The following is a 22,949-nucleotide window of genomic DNA, read 5'->3' as shown; positions in this document are numbered from 1 at the left end:
CATATTTATATAAAAATAAACCAGGTGTTTAAAATCACCAACTTACATCAATCCAACATTTCCAGTCTTGCCCTTAGAAAGAGGCATTTAAAGAATATCCTCAGGCTATTACATGACAGAAACAAAGTCTCTCTCTTACTTTATTTATAACAAAAATTATCTACTCTTCTCACTAAATCAATTCAATTTTATTACCTTCCCATTAGCTCTATTGATCTTATTCACAACTTCTGCAATGATGATCTTTTCATCCACAGCATCTTTAAGTTTTTTGTACTTTGGGTTCTTGCTGATTTCCAAGTAAGCCCCTTGGAATGGCTGCCCCACACTGCCCAACAAAAAGAGACAAGGGAAACATGAGTTAAATATGAATATGGATAAATATGAATATGAATAAATATGAATCTCAGGGAAAAATCAAACTTCATTAAACCATCACGTTCTACTTCAGGCTTCACGGAGCCAGGAGACACACCAAATACCGTTTTCCATGACTCTATACTGTCAGAAGCTCACTTAAGCTTTAATACACTCTCTGCCAGGAGAAGTAATTTCCTGCATCATTTTTAGCAAAAGAATAATCTGAACAACCCAGAAACCTCTACTCACAATTTCTACCTGTTTTAAACAACAGCAATGCAACATAATTTGCTATTGTCTAGCAGAATAATTTAAACAATACATAATTGAATACAAACAGGGCTTTTAACATGGTGTTTGTTTTTGCAGCGTACTTGTCCCATCCTGCTGAGAAGCTGAGAACTGCAGTGCCCTGCTCAGCCCCAAGACTCTCCAGTTCAGTACCACTGCTGACTGAGTGAGGTGGTGTTGGCATTAATCTGTGCCGTGCAGCCATCCTACATCAGCTGAAAATAACTTGGCAATTGCTACAGAGTAGTGTGGATATAGCTCCCAGCACATTATCCCAGAGGACAGGAGAAAGGAGGAGGAGGAGTGGTAAGAAACGGTGTGTTGGACACAGAATCTTGCATATATTTACAGCACAGTGATAGTGAATGAAGAGAAATTTATCACTAGAGACAGTAATAGGATTTTTTTTCCTTTGCTTTGGGAACATTTTCCAATTATACGGGCCAGATTGCTACGGGTATAAGACACAACTGCATCCTTGCATATGCAATCAATTTTGATTTAAAATCACCCAATAACTGTCTCTGTGAAAGCAGGAAATAGTAGGACTGACACCTCTGCTCTTTCACAGTACTTCAGAGTGACAGACAAGATGTTTGTTAAATGTGTATCAGCTCTTCTTCAAGACTTGCTGTGCCTGCAGATCACCCCACCTTTACCCACCTCAGGGTTATTCAGTAAGAGCTTTGCTATCAGTTAAGAATTGTTGAATACAGTTGCTGCTCGCTTTGTTTGGAAGTCACTTTACCTCATCACTTTGATTAAATTATAATCAAAGCACTAAATGCAAAGTGCTTTGATTGTAATTTAATCAGAATTAACCCAGATTGTAATTTAATCAAAAAAATCCATGACTGGAGTCCAATATATAATGTGGAATAGCACTACCTTTGTAATTGCATCTCTGGCACACAGCAAGACGAGAGAGAAAAGGAAGGGTACTAGTATTTTAGTACTCATAAGAAGTCCCTTTCTGTTCTTAAATAATTATATTATATACAAAAGTTATCCCCATCCTATGAATCATTATCATACTAACTACTCAGAAACTTTATATAGTAATTTCCTCCACCCTTAGGCTGATAAAAAACCCCAACAAGAGCTAATCAGCTCTGAATACAAGGCAAAAAGAGATGGAAATGTTTCTAAATTGGTGCAGGGTGGGGAAAGCATTCTAACTTTCTACCACGTTGGAGCTTCAGGGTTTTTTGGTTTTATTAATTAGCATTATGAAACCAAACCAGTAGATTCCCTGTGGATTTTGTCCCTAATCAAACTATGACAACTTTCAAGCTAAAACTGAAATGAATCAACAGTTACTATCATATATACCACTTAAGAATGTCTTGGATAAAAGGATCTCAGATATATGTTCTACTGTGTAATATTTTATTGTTCAGTCTTGGTGTAAAAGGAACCAAACCAGGGATACATAAAATTCCTTTCTTCTCAAGGAGCTCTATGCTGATCAGATGTGCAGCATCTTTCTCTCTTCCCAGCAGCATAAAAAGACATCCCAAAGGAAATAAGGAGCAAACCACTTCTTTTGTATGCAAAAAAAGTACATTCCTTATGTAAAATCAGATACTACTGCACTTTCTTGAGTAATGTTAGCTCTGCAGACAGCAACGACAAGAATTTATCTAGTCTTCACATTAGAGCATTATGGTGAATGTACTCAGTTTGAACATAAGAGAGTTCCCTGGCATGCCTCATCTGGGAGTGATATGGTCACTTATGGCCTTCCAATTCACTCTACATTTATTAGTTGCAGGAAACAGCATGATGGAAACTAGGGGAAAGGGTGAGAGTTATTCCCTTCTGCAAGTTCTCCAAACTTTTACGATGCGAAGAGGTCATGGAGAGTTAGAACAACAGAACATCATGGCTTCTGGACAGAAGTGCTCAGTATCACAGGGTTAGTGGGCTGCAACAACATCTGTGTTAGAAGCAAACTGAGGTCAATTTGCAGGAATGTAAAGTAAAACGATGGAGGGATATTGTCAAACAAGGAAAATGCACTTCCCTGCTTAAGATAAAAAGCAAAAGCTTATTTGGTTTCCTAAATCTATGTAAGGATATTGACTTTATCATACACTGGAAGCAGCAGAGTAAGTCATTACCTGGCTGGATATAAAGCCTTCTTGTCCTTGAAAAGTTCACTTGCTTCCAGTTTTTCTTCGTATATAAGCTTCTGCTGATCTGTGAACTGGTCTCTGTACTTTTTACACTAGAAAACGCAATATATTAAACAAACCAAAAAATTATCCTTCCCAATCTGATCTGAAGCAGCAGCACCACACACTGATGTTTGCTTATTGCTCAAGATGGACATTCCTTGTATAGTTCTGAAGTGACTCAGCTCCATTCTACATGCCACTGTAGCACAGTAACATGCAACAGAGGTGTTTTTCTCCTCACCTATTTTAGGTAGTTCTGAGTTACACCAAAAGCAGTACCCAAAACATTTAAATTTAAGCATGTTGCATTTGACCACAAGCTTAATATATCGGATACCAGTCACTGGGAGACTGTGCTAAAAAGGGTCACAGAAACGTATATATATACGGTTCCACCATTGTGGAAGTTTATGTAAGAGAGAAAGAACAAAACACAGCTGAGAGGATGAATTTTGCAGGCTCAGGAAGAAAAACTGTTCCTTGACTATTCACAGAAAACACAGCTCACAGGATCAGTAAAACAAATCCTCAGCACTTCTACAGATTCCCACTGTTTTCCCTATCCAATGATCCAAACTGAATCCCAGCTAACCACAGTTCATAACTAAAAAATTCCACCCGGTACTTCCAGTACTGGTCTAAGAGTAGGTCCCAGTCCTGGCCACGGTCACAAGTATTATAAGCTACCAATTAACAGGCAACAGGCATACTGTTTTACTATTATGTTAAAAGCTGATGGCAGGAAGCAATCCTCTCCCCTAGCCCCAGAAAGGAGTAGGCAGGATAGTTATACCCCTTGCAGGCTGAAGATAATGATCAAAACCCATATTTCTTCCAAAGAAATAAAATCATCCTGGCCAGAACATCCTAAAAATAGGCCCTTCACAAACAAAACTGGTGAAAATGGCGATGAAGTTCTCTATAGACTGAACCAAGATGTCTCCCTACCCTCCACAAGTGGAAAATCCTCTTTAGTTCCTTGTGAGTTGAATCCAAGAAAAGGTAAGGTCTTGCTGGCCAGTTCTTATCTATTGGTGATAAAGAAGGCATCTTATTCTTCATTTCCAGGAAGTATTTTTGCATCTGTGATAAAATTAGAGCAAGATGTTTTATTAATGTTCAAATACCAGAGTCACTGAAATAGGCAAGGAAACGCAGATGCTCTGTGATTAAAAGCACAGCTACCAAACTGCAAGTCTCAGCTTTCATTAATCTGGATATGGATTTAAAAAGCCAGGTATACTGGGAACTGCAGATTTAGATACCACAGAAGCGTGGCAAATGCTTAGTTTATTTCTGCATCAGTTATATATGAAGAAAACCTGAAAGCTTAGTATTTTTCTGCACCTTCAAAACACCATCACTATCCTTTCCTTACAACATCAGAAGATTTGCCAATTTTCCATATCCTTAGCTTAGACATTTCCTTACAAAGACTATCAAGGCCATAACACAGCTGTTAATTTTGCTAGCAAACAAAACTTTAAAACAGAGAAAATGTAATGTGTTTTGTATGGATATAATACATACAAGTCTTTGAAGGGTAAATTCATAGATTTTTCTTCCAGCATTGGCTCTGAAGAATTTCCTGTACTCTCTACGGACCTGAAAAATTAAACAAATCCTCAAAGTGAATATAACGAATGAATTCGTTTGCACAGGTACTGCTCTCTAAAGCTCTATGGCAGAAAATACTAAAAAGGCATACAAACATGCAAAGAGTTCCCTGAAATAGAAATAATAACTGGTACACTTAAAATACATGAACCAGACCATGGAACAAGTGGTCAGAAAGTCACCTCGGCTGAGTACAGTCATTTGCAAACTTAACAGAGAATTTGAAAGGCTTTCCTCTGAAAAGCCAACCTATTAAAATATTGTTGAATTCACAGCATGAATCATTTTCATAAGCTTTTGCATAAAGCTGAGCTGGAAAAGGTGAGGTATCATCAGTGATACATATTTTATTGTGTCTGAAGTGACTCTGAGCTGATGTTAATTGCATAGTTGACAGATGAAATATTTCTGATTTTTTTCCTTTGAGATTCTTAATGCACAGAGTTTTCTATACTAAAAAAGAGCATTTTTTTTTTCCCAGAGCAGACTTATGCATGAAAAAACTCTTTTTGCACAAGTAGTCTTCGTTCCAAAATGACAATAAGATTTTGGTGCCAGGTAAGAGCAAAGAATCAACACAAACGTTGCTTGATATCTACTTGATATCTACTACTAAAATTTATTTAGAACACGGAATCACTGAGAACCATTTTGCAGGTGACACTGATTTTTAATACATGCTGGTAAATCCAAGTTTCAGAACACTTGTTTTGCCCTTCATATTTTTAAGAAGGCTATTTGGCAGAGTGTCTATATTCCTCCCTGCAGAAAACGCAGCCTGAGCACAACTGGTTTGCAGTTTTATGTGGAGCCCAGACTCCCGTCAAGTTAGCTGAAACATCCCCCAGCTTTTTCCAAACTTTGGCACAGCAGCAACACACCTGTTACAAGTTTAGAGCAAAAACCAGGGAAAACATCGTGGCTTTACTTCATTTACCCCAGAGCAAATTCAGTGGTTTTAGCTACTCGCTGTGTGTTGCCGAGTTCACTGTAATCAGAAAATAAAGGAAAACCCATAGAGGATAAAACCTGTATCTACTTGTAAGAAAAAGTTAGCTTGGCTTACCCTGGCATACCTTCTGCCCCATACTGAGTGTCATGCATTTTAAGGTAGCATTTTGAAAGCAAGAATCTGTCACCGTTCTGGGATTAAACACCCCTCCCCCAGATAAATGGCTTTTGTTTAATTGCACATTAAGATGCACCAACAGAACTGGCAGCATTCAGCTGTCATCATTCTATGCAAATACAGCACATAATTTTTTCCTCCTCACTTTATAAGAAAAAATTATGAGAGTTCTTATTCACTGATTTTCTGTAAGGTTTAGTGCTCTGCAATTAGTGTACATCCTTTACTACTTATTCAGGGATGGAAATTAACACACTTAAAGCCACTCCAACCACAATCATCCCAAATCTCACCGTGTTCTCATAGTGTCTCTTTAATGATGTTGCTTTATATTATTCTTCGTGAGCTGCAAAGTGTGCAAATTAATTTGGAACAAAGGGACTAATCTACACCCACATGTCCTATTGGCGCTGCAGGGAAGCTGCAAAGCAAGCACTGAAAAATGCAAGCCGTTCCAGAAAAGCCTAAATCTGGAAAGTACCACAAGTGCTACTAAAATATACTTATCATACCATTAAAAAACCCCCTCAAAATTAATAGTTTAATCTTCATCACTTGTATCAACTTTAAATCTTCATTTCCATATGTCATGGTTGAAAACACTTTGCCATCAAATAAGAACTGCCTGTGGCAATAGTGATATATTGTAATTACAGACTATGTTCTCATTCAGAAAAATCTGTGTATTTTAGGTGAGATGGTAATGCTGCTTACGCTACTAAAAAATACATTGAAAAACCACACCACAGACAGACAAAAGCATTTTTCTGCTGTAATGTGCCTTAAAGGTTTTGGATTCATCAGTTTTCATTTAAAAGCTGCTGTTCGATATGAAACAGCCTCTGAGTTCTCAGCAGGGACATATTCTTGTTTTAGAATCATAAAACCAGACCCACTTTGGCAGAAGTACCTACAGTGTGATTCTGATCTGCAGAATGACTTCTTAAAATGGCTCCTTTGTATTTCCAGCTCTGGCTTCCATGTACGTATTGTAATGGATGCTTTTATATACACATATATAATTACATGTTTTGTAACTATTCTTCCTATTCCAGCATTGTTAGAATTAGTATGAGAATATGAGAGCTGGACTTTGTGTTATCAAATAAATTATTCCCTTTTCTATTTCTGAAGCCTAAAATATCCCTAATTAGCAAAAGTGACACCCAGCCAAACAAAACTGATTTAGGTTTCCACAGTTCTTCAGGATTGCATTTGTCAAACTATGTTTGAAAACTGTATTATGTAAATCATCTGGGCGCAGACCTGAAACATCTCAGGATGCCATTTCCATAGTCTATTTACAGACCAGAACTACACTTTTTCAGATTACAAACGTGTTTTCTTTTGCCAACCAGTCCTTGGAAGCAAGGGATAAAACCCAAAAGACTCCTGTACATCTCAGTTTTTCTGGGAATTCACAGCTGCCACAAGCCATAGGTAACTGCATGCAATGCCATGCCCTAAAAAGGCTGATGGAAGCAACAGGACATTATCAATTGCTTTACAGCATGCCCTTGACACTGGGGTCAGGGGTCTAACATGAGCAGCAGTGAGAGTCAGACAGCTCCACCCTACTTCCCATCAAACAAGCAGAGGTCACAATAAGAAAATACATCCTTGTAATCTTTCTGCGTAGGATCTTTGCCAACGTAGGTCAGGCTTATAAGTGAACAACCGTGACAGAGCCCATTTAATCTGCCACTTGAAAGCTGAAATTCCTCATTCTAAATGAAATTCCTGATTATGTAAACCCGATGCCTAAATACTGCTGTAAACGAGGCATTTTCAGCTTATGAATTTTTGGTGAAGTCCATGACAAAATTAAACAATGCAATTCTGTGTAAAAACCATCCCTACGAGTAAGCCCACATAACTGCTTGTTTATTAAGTGTTAGTAAGGTGCCACGCTTTATTGAGTTCAAGTTCACAGATGGGAGTGTTTGAGAAAGTACCTTCAGTCCAAGCCAGTAAGCCCAAATGACTGCAACAGCATGCTTACGCCTAGCCTCCTCCTTCAAGCGTTTCAATTCCCTTCGAGCCTAAAAGGTTTAGATAGTGAACAAAAGAGACAGCCCGATGCAGACAGCACAACCACCAGGAAAAGGCTTCTCCCAAATAGAACAGCCAACTTACAATCAAGATATGGAAAGATGGAAGAACAGCGTTTAACCTTTAAAACCCAATGTGTCAGTGTGAATTGGTGGGAAGCCACACAGGAGGTCAAAAAAGCCTCCACTGCTGCTTAAGTGGCATGTATAGATAAGACTTCTGTCAGCCCCATTATTTGCTATCAGTGTTTCCATCTTCTCTTCTATGCACACCTCACAATCAGTGGCAAGTATCTCTAACTTGATTCTAATGGAGACCTTTGCCTGCAGTTGCATGGTCAAAACGATGTGTACAAGAATCAGGGTTCACTAAAATCTCCCTATCTATCTGGTAACTTCCACTGGCATGTGCCTGGGCAGAAAAGAATCAACTCTGAAACTATGTATGTAATGATGAATTTACCAGCACTCTATTGCAGGCTTTCATTCTGGAGGTTATTTTTTATTTTGATCTCTATGTACGAAAATCTCCAGCCTGGTAAATTATGCCTGTCTCTATGGAATGAAAGGGTAAACCCCCCCCCCAAACCTAATGCCTTCCACATGTACAAAGAGATAGGCACCTACCTACATTTTACCTATCATTCTCATTTTAGGAAAGCAGTTTGCAAAGTATTCTAAACACAAAGGCATGTGTGGACAACTTCATAGAATCTCACATTTTAGGAGACACCAGTACATTCGTTGTTCAGCTATCTGATGATAAAAGTCAAGTAAAACAAAGCGTGTCAGTATTAGGGGATCAGTCAGGGCAGCTCTAGCCATGTATTTGCACTTGTCAAGTTCTATGTTGTCAGACAGACTTGTGCAACAGCAGTTCCAGCCTGTGCCAGTTACATTTCTCTGATGTAGCTAGGAAGGTTAATTGGCATTAGGTGTAGGCCAAAGAATATCACATCAAAGAATATGTTTCCACTCATCTGCTTGGAATAAAAACTCCTACTATACAGTACTGTAAAAACAAGGACTCTGCAAAGCTAAGTGTTTGTCTGTCTTGTGAAAAGGAAGGAAACTGAGTACTCGAGGTCCACAGCTTTTTTGCCTTTTTCTTTTTTGGTAAAGCAAACAATCTCTGATGAAAACTTTCAGAAACTGTTGTTTTAAATATTCCCTTGGGAAAAGAGAAAATATCACACCAAGCACGAGTTTTATCTCTTATCAGAGACAGTAATTATTTTTCTAATCTTAATTCAATGTAATTATTTAAGGAATATTTAAGGAATAAGGAAGCAATTTTTCATTAAATTCCTGTGAGCCAATTGGTAAAAATAGCTACTAAAACATGTTTAAAATTCTCCAGATCTACTAAATATTTAAATGAGAAGCTCTAGTACAGTTAACACTATCGCGTCCACTTCCTGCATGTGCCCTTTTTAATTCTAAAGAAAACCTTAAACCCATGAAGGTAAGTATCACTTTTGCAGCACTGAGCAAAAGTGTTTTGGTGAAAGGAACTTTGGTTAAAAGTAAAATAAATTATCAGTATATTGCATTTAAACAAACACAGTGGAAACCGCGTGTGTGTTCAATTACAGAGCTACCTAATTGCAAGCTAGAACTGAAAAGTTTCAAAGTCGTTCTTGATATGAGGGAAATTCTGTACACGTTTGTTTGGATTCCCAGGGCTGCCATTTCATTAGAAATCTAACAGATTTATACCAAAATAGCAAAGGTCAAACTCAGCATTATATTCCAGATGTAACTTGGGCGCATTTCTCCATCTAGCTGGCAAGGTGTTCTGACAACACCCCACCACCACCACCCCTCCAACCTAAATAATATCTGGAAAATGTTTTAAACTTCATGTATTTACTGATTATAGTTTTCAACTAAATTGTGAATTTATTAATTGAAACCATTACATTTTTGACTGCAAGTGAACAGCATTTCAAATGTTCACATAACCCACAACTGCAGGCTGGGGATTAGCAAGAATCTTTCAGTGGGACTTTGCTTCTGAAAACAAACAGCTGATGCTGGAATTCCTGGGATTTTTCTAGGGCTGTAAGTTGAGAATTGCAAACTAACATAATTTTCTGCTAAAAGATCAGGTCATAAAACCGTGCTTTACTTGTACTCACTGAAATTTTCTCACTGGTTCAAATCGCAACCAGGGAATCAATTAAACCAATTAATAACTAAAATTTAGTAGAACTTGATAGTATTGGTTTGAATTTGTAAATGGAGGTTGCCCAGGGTGCAGAATATACAACCTGGTGAAAATCTCAATTGGATCACGAGTACAGTGTCACTGAAAGCACTTGTTAAGGGCAGGGGGAACACATCAAAAACCACAACCTTCTCCCTCCTCCCCCAAACCATGCTTTGCATATTTATATGTAGTTAAATACATTTCCTAATTTGAGAATACTCCAGTCTTGTCATTTTTAATCTAGTCTAATGGCTTGTTAGTGCAAATCACTACTTGGTTGCCATGCAAAGAATTTCCTACTCTACAAAAAACTGACATACAGAATGTTGTCAGATTTATGAAGTGTGGCGTGGATGGAAATGGAAGGAATCAATGATCATGCTCTTTCCAAGTCAACTGTATTAGTCATTAATTCTCACTATCTACGACTGATTAAATGTTGATATTGTTGGGTAATGGAGGGGGGCATGTGATATGTGCATGAAGTACCTTATATCCAAGCCAGTAAGCCCAAATAACAGCAATAGCATGTTTATTTCTAGCCTCCTCCTTCAGTCGTCTCAGTTCCCTTCGCGCCTGTGATGCATTTGAAAATGGGATATAGAAAAGCTTAGGAAAGAAAAGTTTACTGCAAGTTCCCAATGGTGCAAGAAAGAGAGAAAGAAACCAGTCACTAAAACCAGCAAATATTAAAGCATGTCCCAGCTTCCCAGATTGCACCAGCTAAAACATGTTAGGAGCAAAGAGAAGCAAAAGTAAAAAAATCAGAAGTTTAAGCCACTGAAGATATTCCCAGATAACTTTATCCTGAAGAGCCTTCTTCATTCTATCTGTCTAGAGACAACTAAATGCACCACTTGTTGCCATTTTCTTACCTGGGTACCATGCCAATAAGCAGCAATTATTGTGACAGCCTCATTGCAACGCTTCTGATGCTTAAGCTCCCGGAGAAGTTTCCGAGCCTGTAAACAATTGAAAACATTATTTTATTCAAAAAAATAATGATTTTAAACTAAGGCACCACAACCTGTAAATAAGCAAAGTCAAAACCCAACACCTCCAACTCCCCAAGCAAATAATTCATAAGTGCTATGCAGCCTAACATTCACTGTTCCAGAGAGGATTCTGTTCACAAGGGAGAGTTTGGGAGTGGCAGTTCAGGGGATCTTAGCTCAATGTTTAGATTTCTCCCAGATTTGGTGCATCATCTGAGATATCTGCATGTCTGCACAGTGGCAACAATGCCTTTCCTTCACACAGTAGATGTCTTACCCATTTAGACTGCAATAAAGAATAAATCACAAGTAAGTTGCCTGGCTTTAGGTCACACTAAAGGCTGCTGCCAGACCAGGCTTTTCTCCATGGCAGTGTTACTGCAGAAGAGCGTGTTCTCCAACAGCAAACAGAAAACCATAACTCAAGATGATGCTTTTACCCAGTTTTCTCCAAATAACACTCATGGGAAAAGACAGTAGGTTGACAGTTAGACTGAAAGGATATTTTTAACATTTAAACAAAATAATAAAGACAAAGTAAAAAGCAAGAAAAATAGTAAAATCAAATTGTGCTAGCTTCTTGCTGGCAAAATTTAAAACCTTCTGGGCAGGAAAGGGCTGTTTACACCCATAGCTAGTAACTGTAGCCCCTTTCTTCCCTGTCTGACAGGAAGGGAACTGACTTCAGATTAAAGGCAGTTCTCTCTTCCCTAGAGGAGAAAGCCAGATTTAGTGGGGTGGAGAAAGGTTAATAAGGAAACAGAGGAGCCCAGGGACATTTTTTCTGAAGCTGGACAGTAGTAGTTGCTTTAAGCACTGTGGCTGCTTTCATGTGAGCTGTAACTTCATTTTTACCTCTTATTGCAGCATCACTCCATAAGTCTCTAATATGGCTGAGGGATTATACCTTCAAGAAATACAAACTTCTCAGAGAAGAAGCAAAGTTATAGCAAATTGAGGCAGAGGACAAGAAAACAGCAATAAAGTACTTGCTCAACACAAGTTGAGTACAGTACTTTCACCCTCCATGTAGCACACACAGAATTGAAGACTTAACCCAAGTAACGTACTGCCCACGTGACCCGAGCTCTTTATTTTAAGCCTGCTTTTATTTTGTTCTTTCTTTGAGACTCCTATTAACTGCAAAATAACCTCCAACCACAACTTATTTCTACCAAACCAGTCCAATGTTATAGTTTCCGTAAGCCCAGTGGCAGAGTCCCAGACCATTCTACTCTGGAGCTGCCGCAGTGCCCGGTTAGTATGTACCTAGGTCTGCTGTGAACACCAGATTCACTCATTCACACTCCAGACCATGTAAAGAGTACACATCCCTCCAAATTATCTGGCAGAAGATGCCCCATGGATAACAAGAGTAGTCTGGTATTGTCCCAGCCTTCCACTTGCACTGTTTATAGCCCAGGCTGCATGCACATGCCCCAGAATCACCACTTCTATGGCAAACACAAGTATTTAACAACAGTTATGGCACAGCCACAGCTCAATAGATAGAAGGCATGGAAGTCAGGAGGCTCAGTGCACTTGGAATGGGTTTTCTGACCTGCTCCTTACCTCACCATGCAGACATAGTAACAGAGAACTCACCTTCCATCCTCTGATGTAAGACTGTACTATGATAGCCGAACTCTTTATCTTCTGATACTTTTTTTGTTGCTGTATTGGAAATAAATGTGTGATGCTTAGAACAGAATACTGCAATTGTAAAACACTGCATAATAAAACTTTCATTAAGAACAGTTGAAAGTACAATTAAGGCTACAAGCACTACATGTAAAAAGTGAACAATTTTTGACCAAGCAGATCAGAGTGTAGATTCTGTGTTCAACTTGAGGAGAAACAAAGCACATCAACAATGCTGCATGGACAATGCCACTCTGTTTACAGAAACACTAAGTTCATGGTCAGCAGCACAAAAGTGACATGAATTAAATACTAACAGTAACAGCTTTATTTGTCTTTCCCACCAGCAGAGTTGCAAACAAACCACCACAAATGCTCAGGTCTGTTGGCTAGGCTTTTAACCATCTTTTCATAGACCTGTGCTGTTCCTATCACCCACAGTCCGTTTATAATGCCAAATGCTGACGATAACTTAGGAACTGGAAAAAAGAAAACCCACGGATTCCTGAATGACATGCTGGAGTGTTATCCTACTATGCCAGTTTGAATGATAAATTTCCTGGACAGCTGAGCATTTTCCTTCTGAAAAGCTCAGATCTCCAGTAGTCCAGTGGTTAGTATAACACTAAGTGAATAATAATTGACAGACTTTGCAACAAGGCTTTTAGCGTGACGCTCAGCTCACTCAATTACAGTGAACAGCTCTGTGAGCAAGCCAGGGAGAATCCCCTCGAGGCCATATTCATGCCGTGACTGACGTGTCATGCCTCGCAATGGAACAGACAGGCAAGTGTCTGCAGATCCTTTAGTGAAGCCCCCAGCACAAGGAGTTGTCAAAAAGCCTTGTTCATGCAAGGGATTCCTTATGAATCACAGTGCCTAACAGTCATGTTGGGTTAGGAGAATGGTGCCCTACATCTGCCTGAAGAGGCTGAGGAAATATCACTATTGTCACCTGTAAGTAATACTGAGGGTCTTGCTATGACTTCATCCTGCATTCAAAGACAACTGCTGCCATGTTTCACCCGTGAACCAATAAAGGTCTCCAGTTAAGAAATCAACAGCAATGTGAACTTGGTCACACATCTTTTTTCCATTTCTTTGTATTAAAATTTGTACCAATCTAGCCGTGGTAACTCCACTTTTAGTTCATTAAGATTGTGTGAGACCATAATGAAGCCATATGGGCACGATGGAATTCTGTAATGATGCTGTTTGTAGAAATAGTGCATTCAGCCACAGACGTTCAGAAAAAAACCCCATTTATTCATACTTTTTCCAAATGATCTATAATTCTCTCTAATTACCCAAGATAAGTGAACCAAACACTAACGGCTTTCAAGGTGATAAACAGAAGTGCTTGTCAAATGAAAAACAGCGATTGTCAATTCTGCAACTTTCAGTTTAAGATGCTTTCTTTCCATATCATATATTTTATCAAGCTTTCTGATACGCACACAATAACAAAAAGCAGCTGAGATGTCTAGGAATTGTTTTGAAACTTAAAAACCATAAAACTTTTTTATCATATAAGACAATCTTATTTACTAACTGACAAAACGTCATTAAAGAGTCATATAACAATATTGTTCAGTTCCCCAGTCTTCTACACAACAGATCCTGTAGAGATTTGAAACTAGTTTAGAACTGAATCAATAACAATACTGAACTACGAGGCTTATGAGCTATAATTAAAATAAGTCCCTGGGATCCTCCCAAGCAGCAGTCTTGAGCCTCAAATGCAAAGGTTCCAAATAAGGCAAAAATACAAAAAGCCTTAGGAATGACTGAATTCCACAGAATTGCACTTGTATATTACCAAACATTTTTTACCCATTAACCATATGTTTTGAAAGCACCATAAGTGCCACCATTTTAGCTGAATGAGAAAGGCTCTTCCCAGCTGGGCCACAGAATCCTGCTCTCCCAAAGCTAAAGGAGCTCTGGTGAGCTTTTTAATTACTTAAGCACAAGCACAATGTGAACACTTAATATTGGTCTATAGAAAGGAAATTGTCTTTATTACTGGTACTTAAATATTAACATAAAATTGAATTCTTTTAACATTTCCCCATACATATCGTATGAAATACCCTATCAAGGTTATACAAAAAAATGTATTAAACCCCCCCATTTAGTAAGGATCGTATCTTACTGCATATCTCCTGTACCAGGAAGCAATCACAATCTGGCTTTTCTTCATTAACAAGAAGCGTGTACGGCACTTCCAACCTCTATAAATCTTCTCAATTAGAGTAGCCAAGTCCTCCAGCCGCTGCTTTCTCAGATCTTCTAGCTTGAAGAGCTGGGTGTGGGGATTTTTTAGGGTTTTGTTTGACATTGGAAGAAAAACAGCAGGGGAGAAGAGACCAGAGAAAAACCCATAAGCACAGTTATTCCAAGAGAAATCTCTCTTTTATTCAAGTCCCCCTTCAGACATCCTTTGGTTTATTCATCTCCAGAGCTATAGGCAGATACATTTGATATCTATCTTGATACCTAACACAAAGTTTGTGTCCGATAGATACACTGTCACAAGCCAGCACACAAAAGTAACATTAAATTCAGGCTGGGAACTGCTGTAGAGTCTTGATTCACTCCAATTTTAATGGGTCTAACTTTAAAAAGTTCCTTTTTTAGTGCTAAATTCCACAGCACCGTATCTCAAAGCACTGTGTCTAGAAAAATCTGTTTGTAACAGGCTACCCTCATGAAAGATAGCTTGATTTTGCAGAAGACATTTTTCACTTACTGTTCTTGGGTTGCGGATGAATATCTTTGATCTACCAAAGGAAAATTCTTCTTCAGGGATTTCCAATTCATTAAACAGTACCTCTACACCAGCCCTAATAAGAAGCAAATGAGCTTAACAAACATGACCTCCAGCTCTAAAACTTCTTAGTTTACATATTCACAGAATAATTTATGGAAAGTATATGAAAGAGTATTTTAAATTCTCAAATTGTGCTTGACATAAGAAGATTGAAAACCTAACTCGTTTACTCACTGGTTACTTAGCTAAAGGCAAGAATAATCACTGTAAAGATTCAAAATAATTTGATGGGAAAAGAGCAATTTTATAACAGCATCAGCAATGGCCTATTTTTTCCTCTTATATCTGTAATAATTTTAATTAAAAAATAAAGGAAAAAGGGAGGGATCTCACACTAACATCAAAATGTGAAATAAAGACTGCCAAATGTGACGAATGCTCGTGTTCCACACTCGAACAACTCATTTTCTAAGTGTCAACAAAAAAAGAGAACAGAACAAGTTGCCCAGAGAAGCTGTGGCTGCCCCATCCCTGGCAGTGTTCAAGGCCAGGTTGGAGAAAGGGGCTTGGAGCAACCTGCTCTAATGGAAGGTGTCCCTGCCCATGGCAGGGGAGTTGGAACTGGAGGAGCTTTAAGGTCCAACCCAAACCATTCTCTGATTCTATGAATTGCGCTGATTTTAAACATGATTGTAACAATGCCGTTGTTATCAATACTGCACCTCCACCAGAACCTTGATAACCTAAAGATTTAAACTGTAGCTAAAGGTATGAATCTATTATGAAAAAAACTGAAATCATGCTATTGGTGGCCACGTGTAAAAAGATCCGAGAAGCCCATTTGCCTACCTAAGACATAATCTGTAAAAACACGTGAACACTATGCAATTTAAAATTATATATTTAATACAATTTATTTGCAAAAGGTATTATCTCATAGTTGTTCACCAATCAGTATGTAATATCATTCTTGAAAGGACAGAAGAAGATTGAGTGCCTGTCTTCAAAGAAATGGGTGTTCCTAGACTTTGTAAATTGGTTATTAAAGTGTCCTGATCATTCCAGACCTAGTCATTTTGATTCCTCTCCAGACTCCCTTCTCCCTTCCCTCCCCCTACTCTCTTTCAGGCCCAAACGAGTAAGGCTGCAATATATTCTAAAACCAACATGCTCTCCTTGTTCATATGCAAAATCCTTTCCATTAGTAGAGCAGTTCATCACTGCAATCATCTCCCTTTGCCAAGGAACTGTAATTTTTAGCCTAACGAAACGTTAAATGAAAATTTCCCAGTGAGTGAACTCATCCAAAATCTGGAACAAGATGCTAAAGAACAACATACGGGTAAAACACTTGAGCCATATTGGACTACTTTTTAGTCTACTTTAAAAATACTGAAAGTTCATTAAGTTAAAGAAAAGAATAATCAGAACACATGGAAGACAGTAATTTCAATCACTGGAAGAAGACAGGTAAGAATACGGATGTTTTCCTACCTGGCTGGCCCTCTCCAATGGGGCCATGTCTGCTTACATAGCATTTTGTACCTCTCCAGGCAAGGCTCGTATGCTTGCCTGAATGCATAACCTGCCCTTCTGACCCGGACGTTCTCCAGAAGACCGAGGTAGCGGATCTGGTGGCACACCAGAGCATCATTGAAAATGTGTGCAGCCTTTTTGTCATTGGGTTTGATGCATCTGGAAAGGAAACAAACACTTTGTTAGTAGCACTGTACTTGTCAACAACTATTATACGAGTTTAAACCATGTATTTCAATAGTTTATCCTCAGATATCAAGTTATTTTTTGTTAACATAAATTCACCAGAGCTTTGCCAGAGGGTAATTCACCTGATATAGTTTGGATTCTTTGTCTGAAGATTCTTCATCAGGGTAGCCACTGAAGCCTTGAACTGTGAACCTGCTGTTGGTGGTCTCTTTAGATTGATCTTAGCAGGGTTACCTTCTGGGAACAATGCTTTAATAAGAGAGTGACTGGCCTTCCACATGGCCTGGGAGAGGTCACGGTACAGAAGATCATTATTTTTGTCAACAAATCCTTCCACCTGGTACATAACCTGAACAATACAGAAGAGTCTCATCAGAGCATGTTCTGTACTATAACACAGGCTGCTTCAAAACTGACCCAAGAAATCAATTTCTCCTGTTTTCTCAGTAACCAAAAGACATTTCAGCTTGCACTTTAAATTTGTCATTTGGAAGACTTTTTGTTGGATAAAATTGCTGTGAACACACTATCTGAGAAAGATGCATTTTCTCGCACTGCTAATGGGTCCTTGTGCTGATCAATTCTGGTTTCAGAAATGGGAAAAAACTTTCTTCAGTGACAACTCTGATACACCACCACTTGCCAATACTCCAAACCAATCTTTTTTTGGCTGACAAAAGGTTTTCTCACTTTCTTTTGAATCATAACAGCAAAAATACCTTTTCCCTTCAAAGTACTAATGTTTACATTATTTGCCTAACAGATATGAAATATCACCTCTCGATATCACAGCAGCAAGCAGCTATCTGCAGTCCTCAGAGGACTGTTATTTTAAAGGACTTTACCAAGGAAAACAGTCCAACAACAACAACAAGGATGAACGCAAAGCTCTGACCTACAGCTGGAGACCCAGGAGGCATCTGGGGGAACTTCATGTAGATCCCAGATTGCTACTGTTCTTTTTAATTTTTGAGGGTAGGGAATTTAGTTTGATTAATTGTGACAAGACATCCAGCTCATCGTACATATTCTTCAGCTTCATGATTTCTCAGTTCTGTGTATAGGATATGTACTATGTACACAGAATATTGAATAAAACTGATATGGACACAGCTATACTTTAAACAACCCCAAGTGATTGGGAACACAGGCAGCACTTTTGACCACGTTTCTGTTTCTGACAGGTGTGGTAAATACCACTGCTGCAAGAACTGTTCATATGAACTTGCCTATAGTTCATAAAAGGAGAGTCAAACTTTTGTTGTCCAGTGACTAGATCAAAATGTTCTCAGCTGAGGATGGAAAAACAACATTCCTCCCAAAATAGGAGGAGTTCACTGACTGCTCTGCGGGGTAAGCGAATGCCAGTAACAATCGAAGACCCCCACTGCCTGCTAAGACACAATCTGTTTGCAGTCCTTCTCAAAGTACTGGGCTATTTTTAATTTGCTTTGAATTTTGACAACCAAAGAAATACCCAAGTATTAATCCCTGATCCATTACATGCAATTATAAAATCTTCTTGGCAAATACAGAATGTAAAGTTCACAAATGGCTGCCTCAGAGGCTAAAAAGATGATATTTCCAAGACTATTTTTGAATGAGAAAATTACTGAGCTATTCAAAATGGTAGGATTGAGAAAATCTTGAAAACTAGGGAATTATTAAACAGTCCTGGAAAAATACAACACTTTCCAAATATTCTTCACTGTGTGAAATTAACAGTTCAGGAGATTCAAACAAGAAGTGTAGTTTCAACCCCTACATTCACCTTTTTTTTTTTTTTTTAAATAAAATATCTTCTCTTTAGAAATTTAATTATTTTTAATTAACAAAAAGTCATACTGAATTACACAGCAAAAACTGTCAGACTTGTATTTATTCATGCTGCTTATGTTGTAAAAAGCAAATACATTTTGCTCTGTGTAGCTTTCTCTTCCATCTGTTTAAACATGCAGATTGTCAAAATAAACTCAGCTTCTTCAAATGTAGAAACCCTCCACTTTCACATCAACATGACTAAGGACTTCAGCTAGTTCAGCAACAAAGACCAGGTTTTCCAAAGTATCTTGCCTTCAAACATGTGTGAATTTTTGTCATGCTAAACAACGTTTTATTTCCAGAGACCTAGCAGCACAAGGAGTTCACACCAAACATGTGGGACATCTTTCTCCTTTGATGGAGAACTGCCCTTGATTTCAGCTACAGCAGCATGACTTTTTACAAGGGCATGTAGTGACAGGACAATGGGGAATGGCTTTAACTTGCCAGAGGGGAGATTTAGACTAGATATGAGGAAGGAACTCTTCCCTGTGAGGGCAGTGAATCTCTGGCACAGGTTGCCCAGAGAAGCTGTGGCTGCCCCATCCCTGGCAGTGTTCAAGGCCAGGTTGGACACAGGGGCTTGGAGCAACCTGCTCTAGTGGAAAGAGTCCCTGCCCATGGCAGGGGGGTGGAATTGGATGAGCTTTAAGGTCCTTCCCAACCCAAACCATTCTGTGATTCTATGATCTCTGAAAACCTTCCAGCCAAAATCACAAAGTTTAGGCTTAAGACGGAAAAGATTAAGGCAGATCTAGATTTTTTGATCAACTATTGACTCAAGCAATTATCTTCCATTTCTGTAACATCATTTAATGGAGAAAGAGCCTCCCCATTGTACCAAAGCTAGGTGTGCACCACCCACCACACACCATATACTCCCTGCTTCGCCAGGTACCTTGCCAGCATAATGTTGGATCCTGAAGCAGCTGTGAGGCAAGGACGTGTCATTGAGGAACCGGGAGCACTTGCTCATCCTGCTCTCAAAATGCTGGTGAGTGGCACAGACTTGGTTCAGCTTTTCTAAAAAGGTATCATCGGTAACAGTTCCTGGTCTCAGGCATTCTTCATCTAGCATGGCCAGGATTCCAGTTTGGTTCTGAGGTTTCAAGACAAGAGCTTTAGTGTTCATTTCCATTAATGCATAAAAAGGAGACCGCTCTCTCCTGCTTGACTTCTGCTACCCAGAAAAATGTTCTTCAAGACATCTCAAAGTTTGGCTCTTTTCCTCATCCCCATTTCCAACAGGTTTTTAGTATCTGCAGTTTTGAAAGACTGCTTCTGAGAGCTGAAGCAGTCTTGAACTTCATATTGGAATCTTGCATAACTTACTCAGATTCCAACTTAACTGGAAGTAGCCGGTTTATGGGTAAAACCGTTCTACACTTAATGGTTAAAAACCTGTTCTTTTCCAATTGTTAAGTAATTTTACCTTTCTTGCTTTGCTAAGTCCACAGGAAGTTGTCTTATTAGATACAAGTACTTTCTGTACCTAAAGCACTCAGTAACAAGACATTGAGTTTTCTAGTTTCCATATAAGAAGAAATGTTATTTACAGTGCAGCACATGATATCTGCTATTGAAAACAGCACTAAATGTAAACATTTAAGAGTTGTTTGGGTTTGGTATCTTTTTTTGTGTAGGTGCTGCTGAACATTTCTAACAAAGTAACATACGGCCCTATAAAAAGAAGATATTAGTAAAATAATACCATACAAAATAAGATGACTAATACAACGAGTGGCTAGGTTTACAAAATCAAAGCGCATCAAGATGCATATAGGCTTTACAGCTAAATTCAATCTATGCACTGAAAAATTATTCAGGGAGATTCTTGAATATAACTTACATTTTCTATTAGGTCACAAATTATAGCATTGTTGAAATACTCAATATGAGTCCACTCAATCCCCTGTAAGAAAAAAGAATAATGTATAAACAGAAAAACAACCGAGGGAGCTTTTCCTCTAGGCAATTTAAATCATATTCCAGTTAACGCAGATGTTATTTTTAAGTTTAATTCTATATACTTACTTTTTGTTAAGGAAGAAATGCAATCATCTACTACTAACACTATCTGTGCAAAATGACTGTCCTTGAGTGGCTGCCAAGCCCTCTCTCCATTCCTTTCCCCCACCCATGTCAGCTTCCCATGCACTCCCCATGGCGCCCTGCCAGGCTCCTCCCGCGTCCGCCTGCCCAGCACCGCTCTGCCCATGATCCCACTGGATATAAGGGAATAAGGAAGTAAACCCACTCCTCTGCGAGCATCCGAGATCAAAATTTCTATGTTCTTAGTGGTTTGGTTTCTTCCTTTCTTTTTTTCTTTTTAATTACTGGGAGGAAGAGAGAGGGCTAAATTTAGATGAGACCATCTGAAAAATCCAGAGTCTGGCTGTTGTTCAGATATTCCCAATTTTTTCAAATATCAGCAATAAAGCTTCCAGTGCATCAGGAGGTAACACTGGTGGGGCAAAGGACTGGAAAAAGAACATATTAATTCCACCCCCAGTTTGCATTCTGCAGTACTTCTTACAGTTTAGTTTTTTCTGGGAATTTTAAGTATCATTCAAGAACCAAATGGTAGCGATGATGTTTCAAGAGTTTCATCACTGAATGGAAGAAAGAAGACAGACATGCCCAAACTTCCTATCATCCTCAGGATTATGAGGCAGGAATGTTATTTATTGTTTAAAAACGTTAATACAGCAAAATGATGTCATCCACTTTGAGTACAGTGTATGCCAGTTTGCACAGCTGTGAGCTGGTATTTTGTCTGAGCTCTGTACATCATGGGCAGTACTGCTAAAACCTATTAAAACTTTGATGTGTACTCACAGAGTAACATCAAAGACCAGAGTCTGGGCTCCAAAGCACATCATAAATTTACCCATAAAGCTCACAGATCTCCCTTCAAAACTTAACTGAAGGAAAACCAGAACCAAAAATGTATTCGTAGTTTTTTTCATAGTGTGTGCTATTGTTTTACCCACCCAAGTCCCTTTTGAAACAGGATTAGCTGTGGCCACTGTTGGGGTGTATTCCAGACACTACTGCATAATCTAAAACACAGGCTGTAGGGTAGTGGCACTAATACAGAAAGTAGTATTAGTCTTCTAATAAATTAGCCCTTGCTCAGGACTGCCAGTCATCACCAATGAAGTAAAGTTGGGTCTGTTTTTTACCTGGAGAACTCATAATGTGAAACAAAACCAAACCCAACTTTTTTTGCCTAATCTAACTACCACACAGTCCTACGCAAATGTGATCCATGCCAAAAAATGAATGTTCCCTGAGAAGAGGTTCCAGCATGCATGCCTGTGTATATTCACAGGGACAACAGGAAGAGGAGGAGATAAGGAAAGATCCATTCAAGTATTACCTCTCGTATGTACTCCTCCTGCTCTTCTTTTAGGGTAAGTTCAATGAAGATCTGCTGCAACTTCTCATTACAGTAGTTGATAATGAATTGCTCAAAGCTGTTGTCCTGCCAGATAAAACATGTTTGCATTTGCTGTTGTATAAACACCCTGGAACTCAGCTGGACTAAGTTACTGCAAGTCAACAAGCTGCTTTATTAATTAATCCTTTCAGCTTTGTGATGTGATGGTTGGAGCAATATTTTATAGAGATTAGTTTGGAAATTTTAGACAAAATCCTTCCCTGAGGCCTTCTCCATTGGGAGGGACAAAACCTCTGTAGGCTATATTCATTATGCCTCTATAATGATTTTTTTGGGACAGGTCATATGAGCGCCTGTGGTGTCAGGGAATAAACAACAGAAGTTTTGCCTGCATTAATCTGTCCCCGTATGTAAAATGTAGACTCCTGTGGGTTCTGATAAATAAAACTGTGACAAGTAGCATTAGCTCTTTTCCACTCAGTAGCCAATATTTCACTACAGATCCATGGCCCAAGTTGCTATTCTGGTTGCAGCTGTGCCTGGCTTAAGAGATTATTGGCTCCAGAGGGCAACCCACCTCCTTCCTGCCAACAAACTGCTCATGTAATTTCCCCCTGAAACGATGAGAATTAAAAGAACTTTATCAACCAAAAATCCTCTAAAAGGCTAATTAGGATTAAACGGGGTTAGGGAGCAAGCATGCGTGTGACTCTGCAGAAACCAAACACCACTGGTAAAGCCCTCACACACT

At 38.8% G+C, this 22,949-nt stretch overlaps 1 protein-coding gene across 2 annotated transcripts in view; it reads right to left on the bottom strand.

Moving 5' to 3' along the window:
* The window catches only part of MYO1B (myosin IB), a 94,046-nt gene that overhangs the window by 5,559 nt on the left and 65,538 nt on the right, over positions 1-22,949 (bottom strand). Inside the window, exons 13-27 of one of the 2 annotated variants that reach the window (XM_010011928.1) lie at positions 22,178-22,282; positions 20,645-20,707; positions 19,694-19,894; positions 17,097-17,323; positions 16,744-16,944; positions 15,229-15,322; positions 14,632-14,781; positions 12,441-12,509; positions 10,716-10,802; positions 10,330-10,416; positions 7,533-7,619; positions 4,362-4,436; positions 3,780-3,914; positions 2,775-2,881; positions 196-328 (exon numbers count right to left, since the gene is read on the bottom strand). In XM_010011928.1, the coding sequence (XP_010010230.1) occupies positions 196-328; positions 2,775-2,881; positions 3,780-3,914; positions 4,362-4,436; positions 7,533-7,619; positions 10,330-10,416; positions 10,716-10,802; positions 12,441-12,509; positions 14,632-14,781; positions 15,229-15,322; positions 16,744-16,944; positions 17,097-17,323; positions 19,694-19,894; positions 20,645-20,707; positions 22,178-22,282 (1,821 nt within the window). The remainder of the gene's footprint in view (positions 1-195; positions 329-2,774; positions 2,882-3,779; positions 3,915-4,361; positions 4,437-7,532; positions 7,620-10,329; positions 10,417-10,715; positions 10,803-12,440; positions 12,510-14,631; positions 14,782-15,228; positions 15,323-16,743; positions 16,945-17,096; positions 17,324-19,693; positions 19,895-20,644; positions 20,708-22,177; positions 22,283-22,949) is intronic. The other variant, XM_010011929.1, reaches the window with a different exon arrangement.

Source organism: Nestor notabilis, unplaced genomic scaffold (genome assembly GCF_000696875.1).
Source record: "Nestor notabilis isolate BGI_N333 unplaced genomic scaffold, ASM69687v1 scaffold1253, whole genome shotgun sequence".
NCBI classification, from domain to species: domain Eukaryota; kingdom Metazoa; phylum Chordata; class Aves; order Psittaciformes; family Psittacidae; genus Nestor; species Nestor notabilis.
The sequence above is the reverse complement of the archived record's forward strand: the minus strand, read 5'-3'. Positions and strand labels throughout refer to the sequence as shown.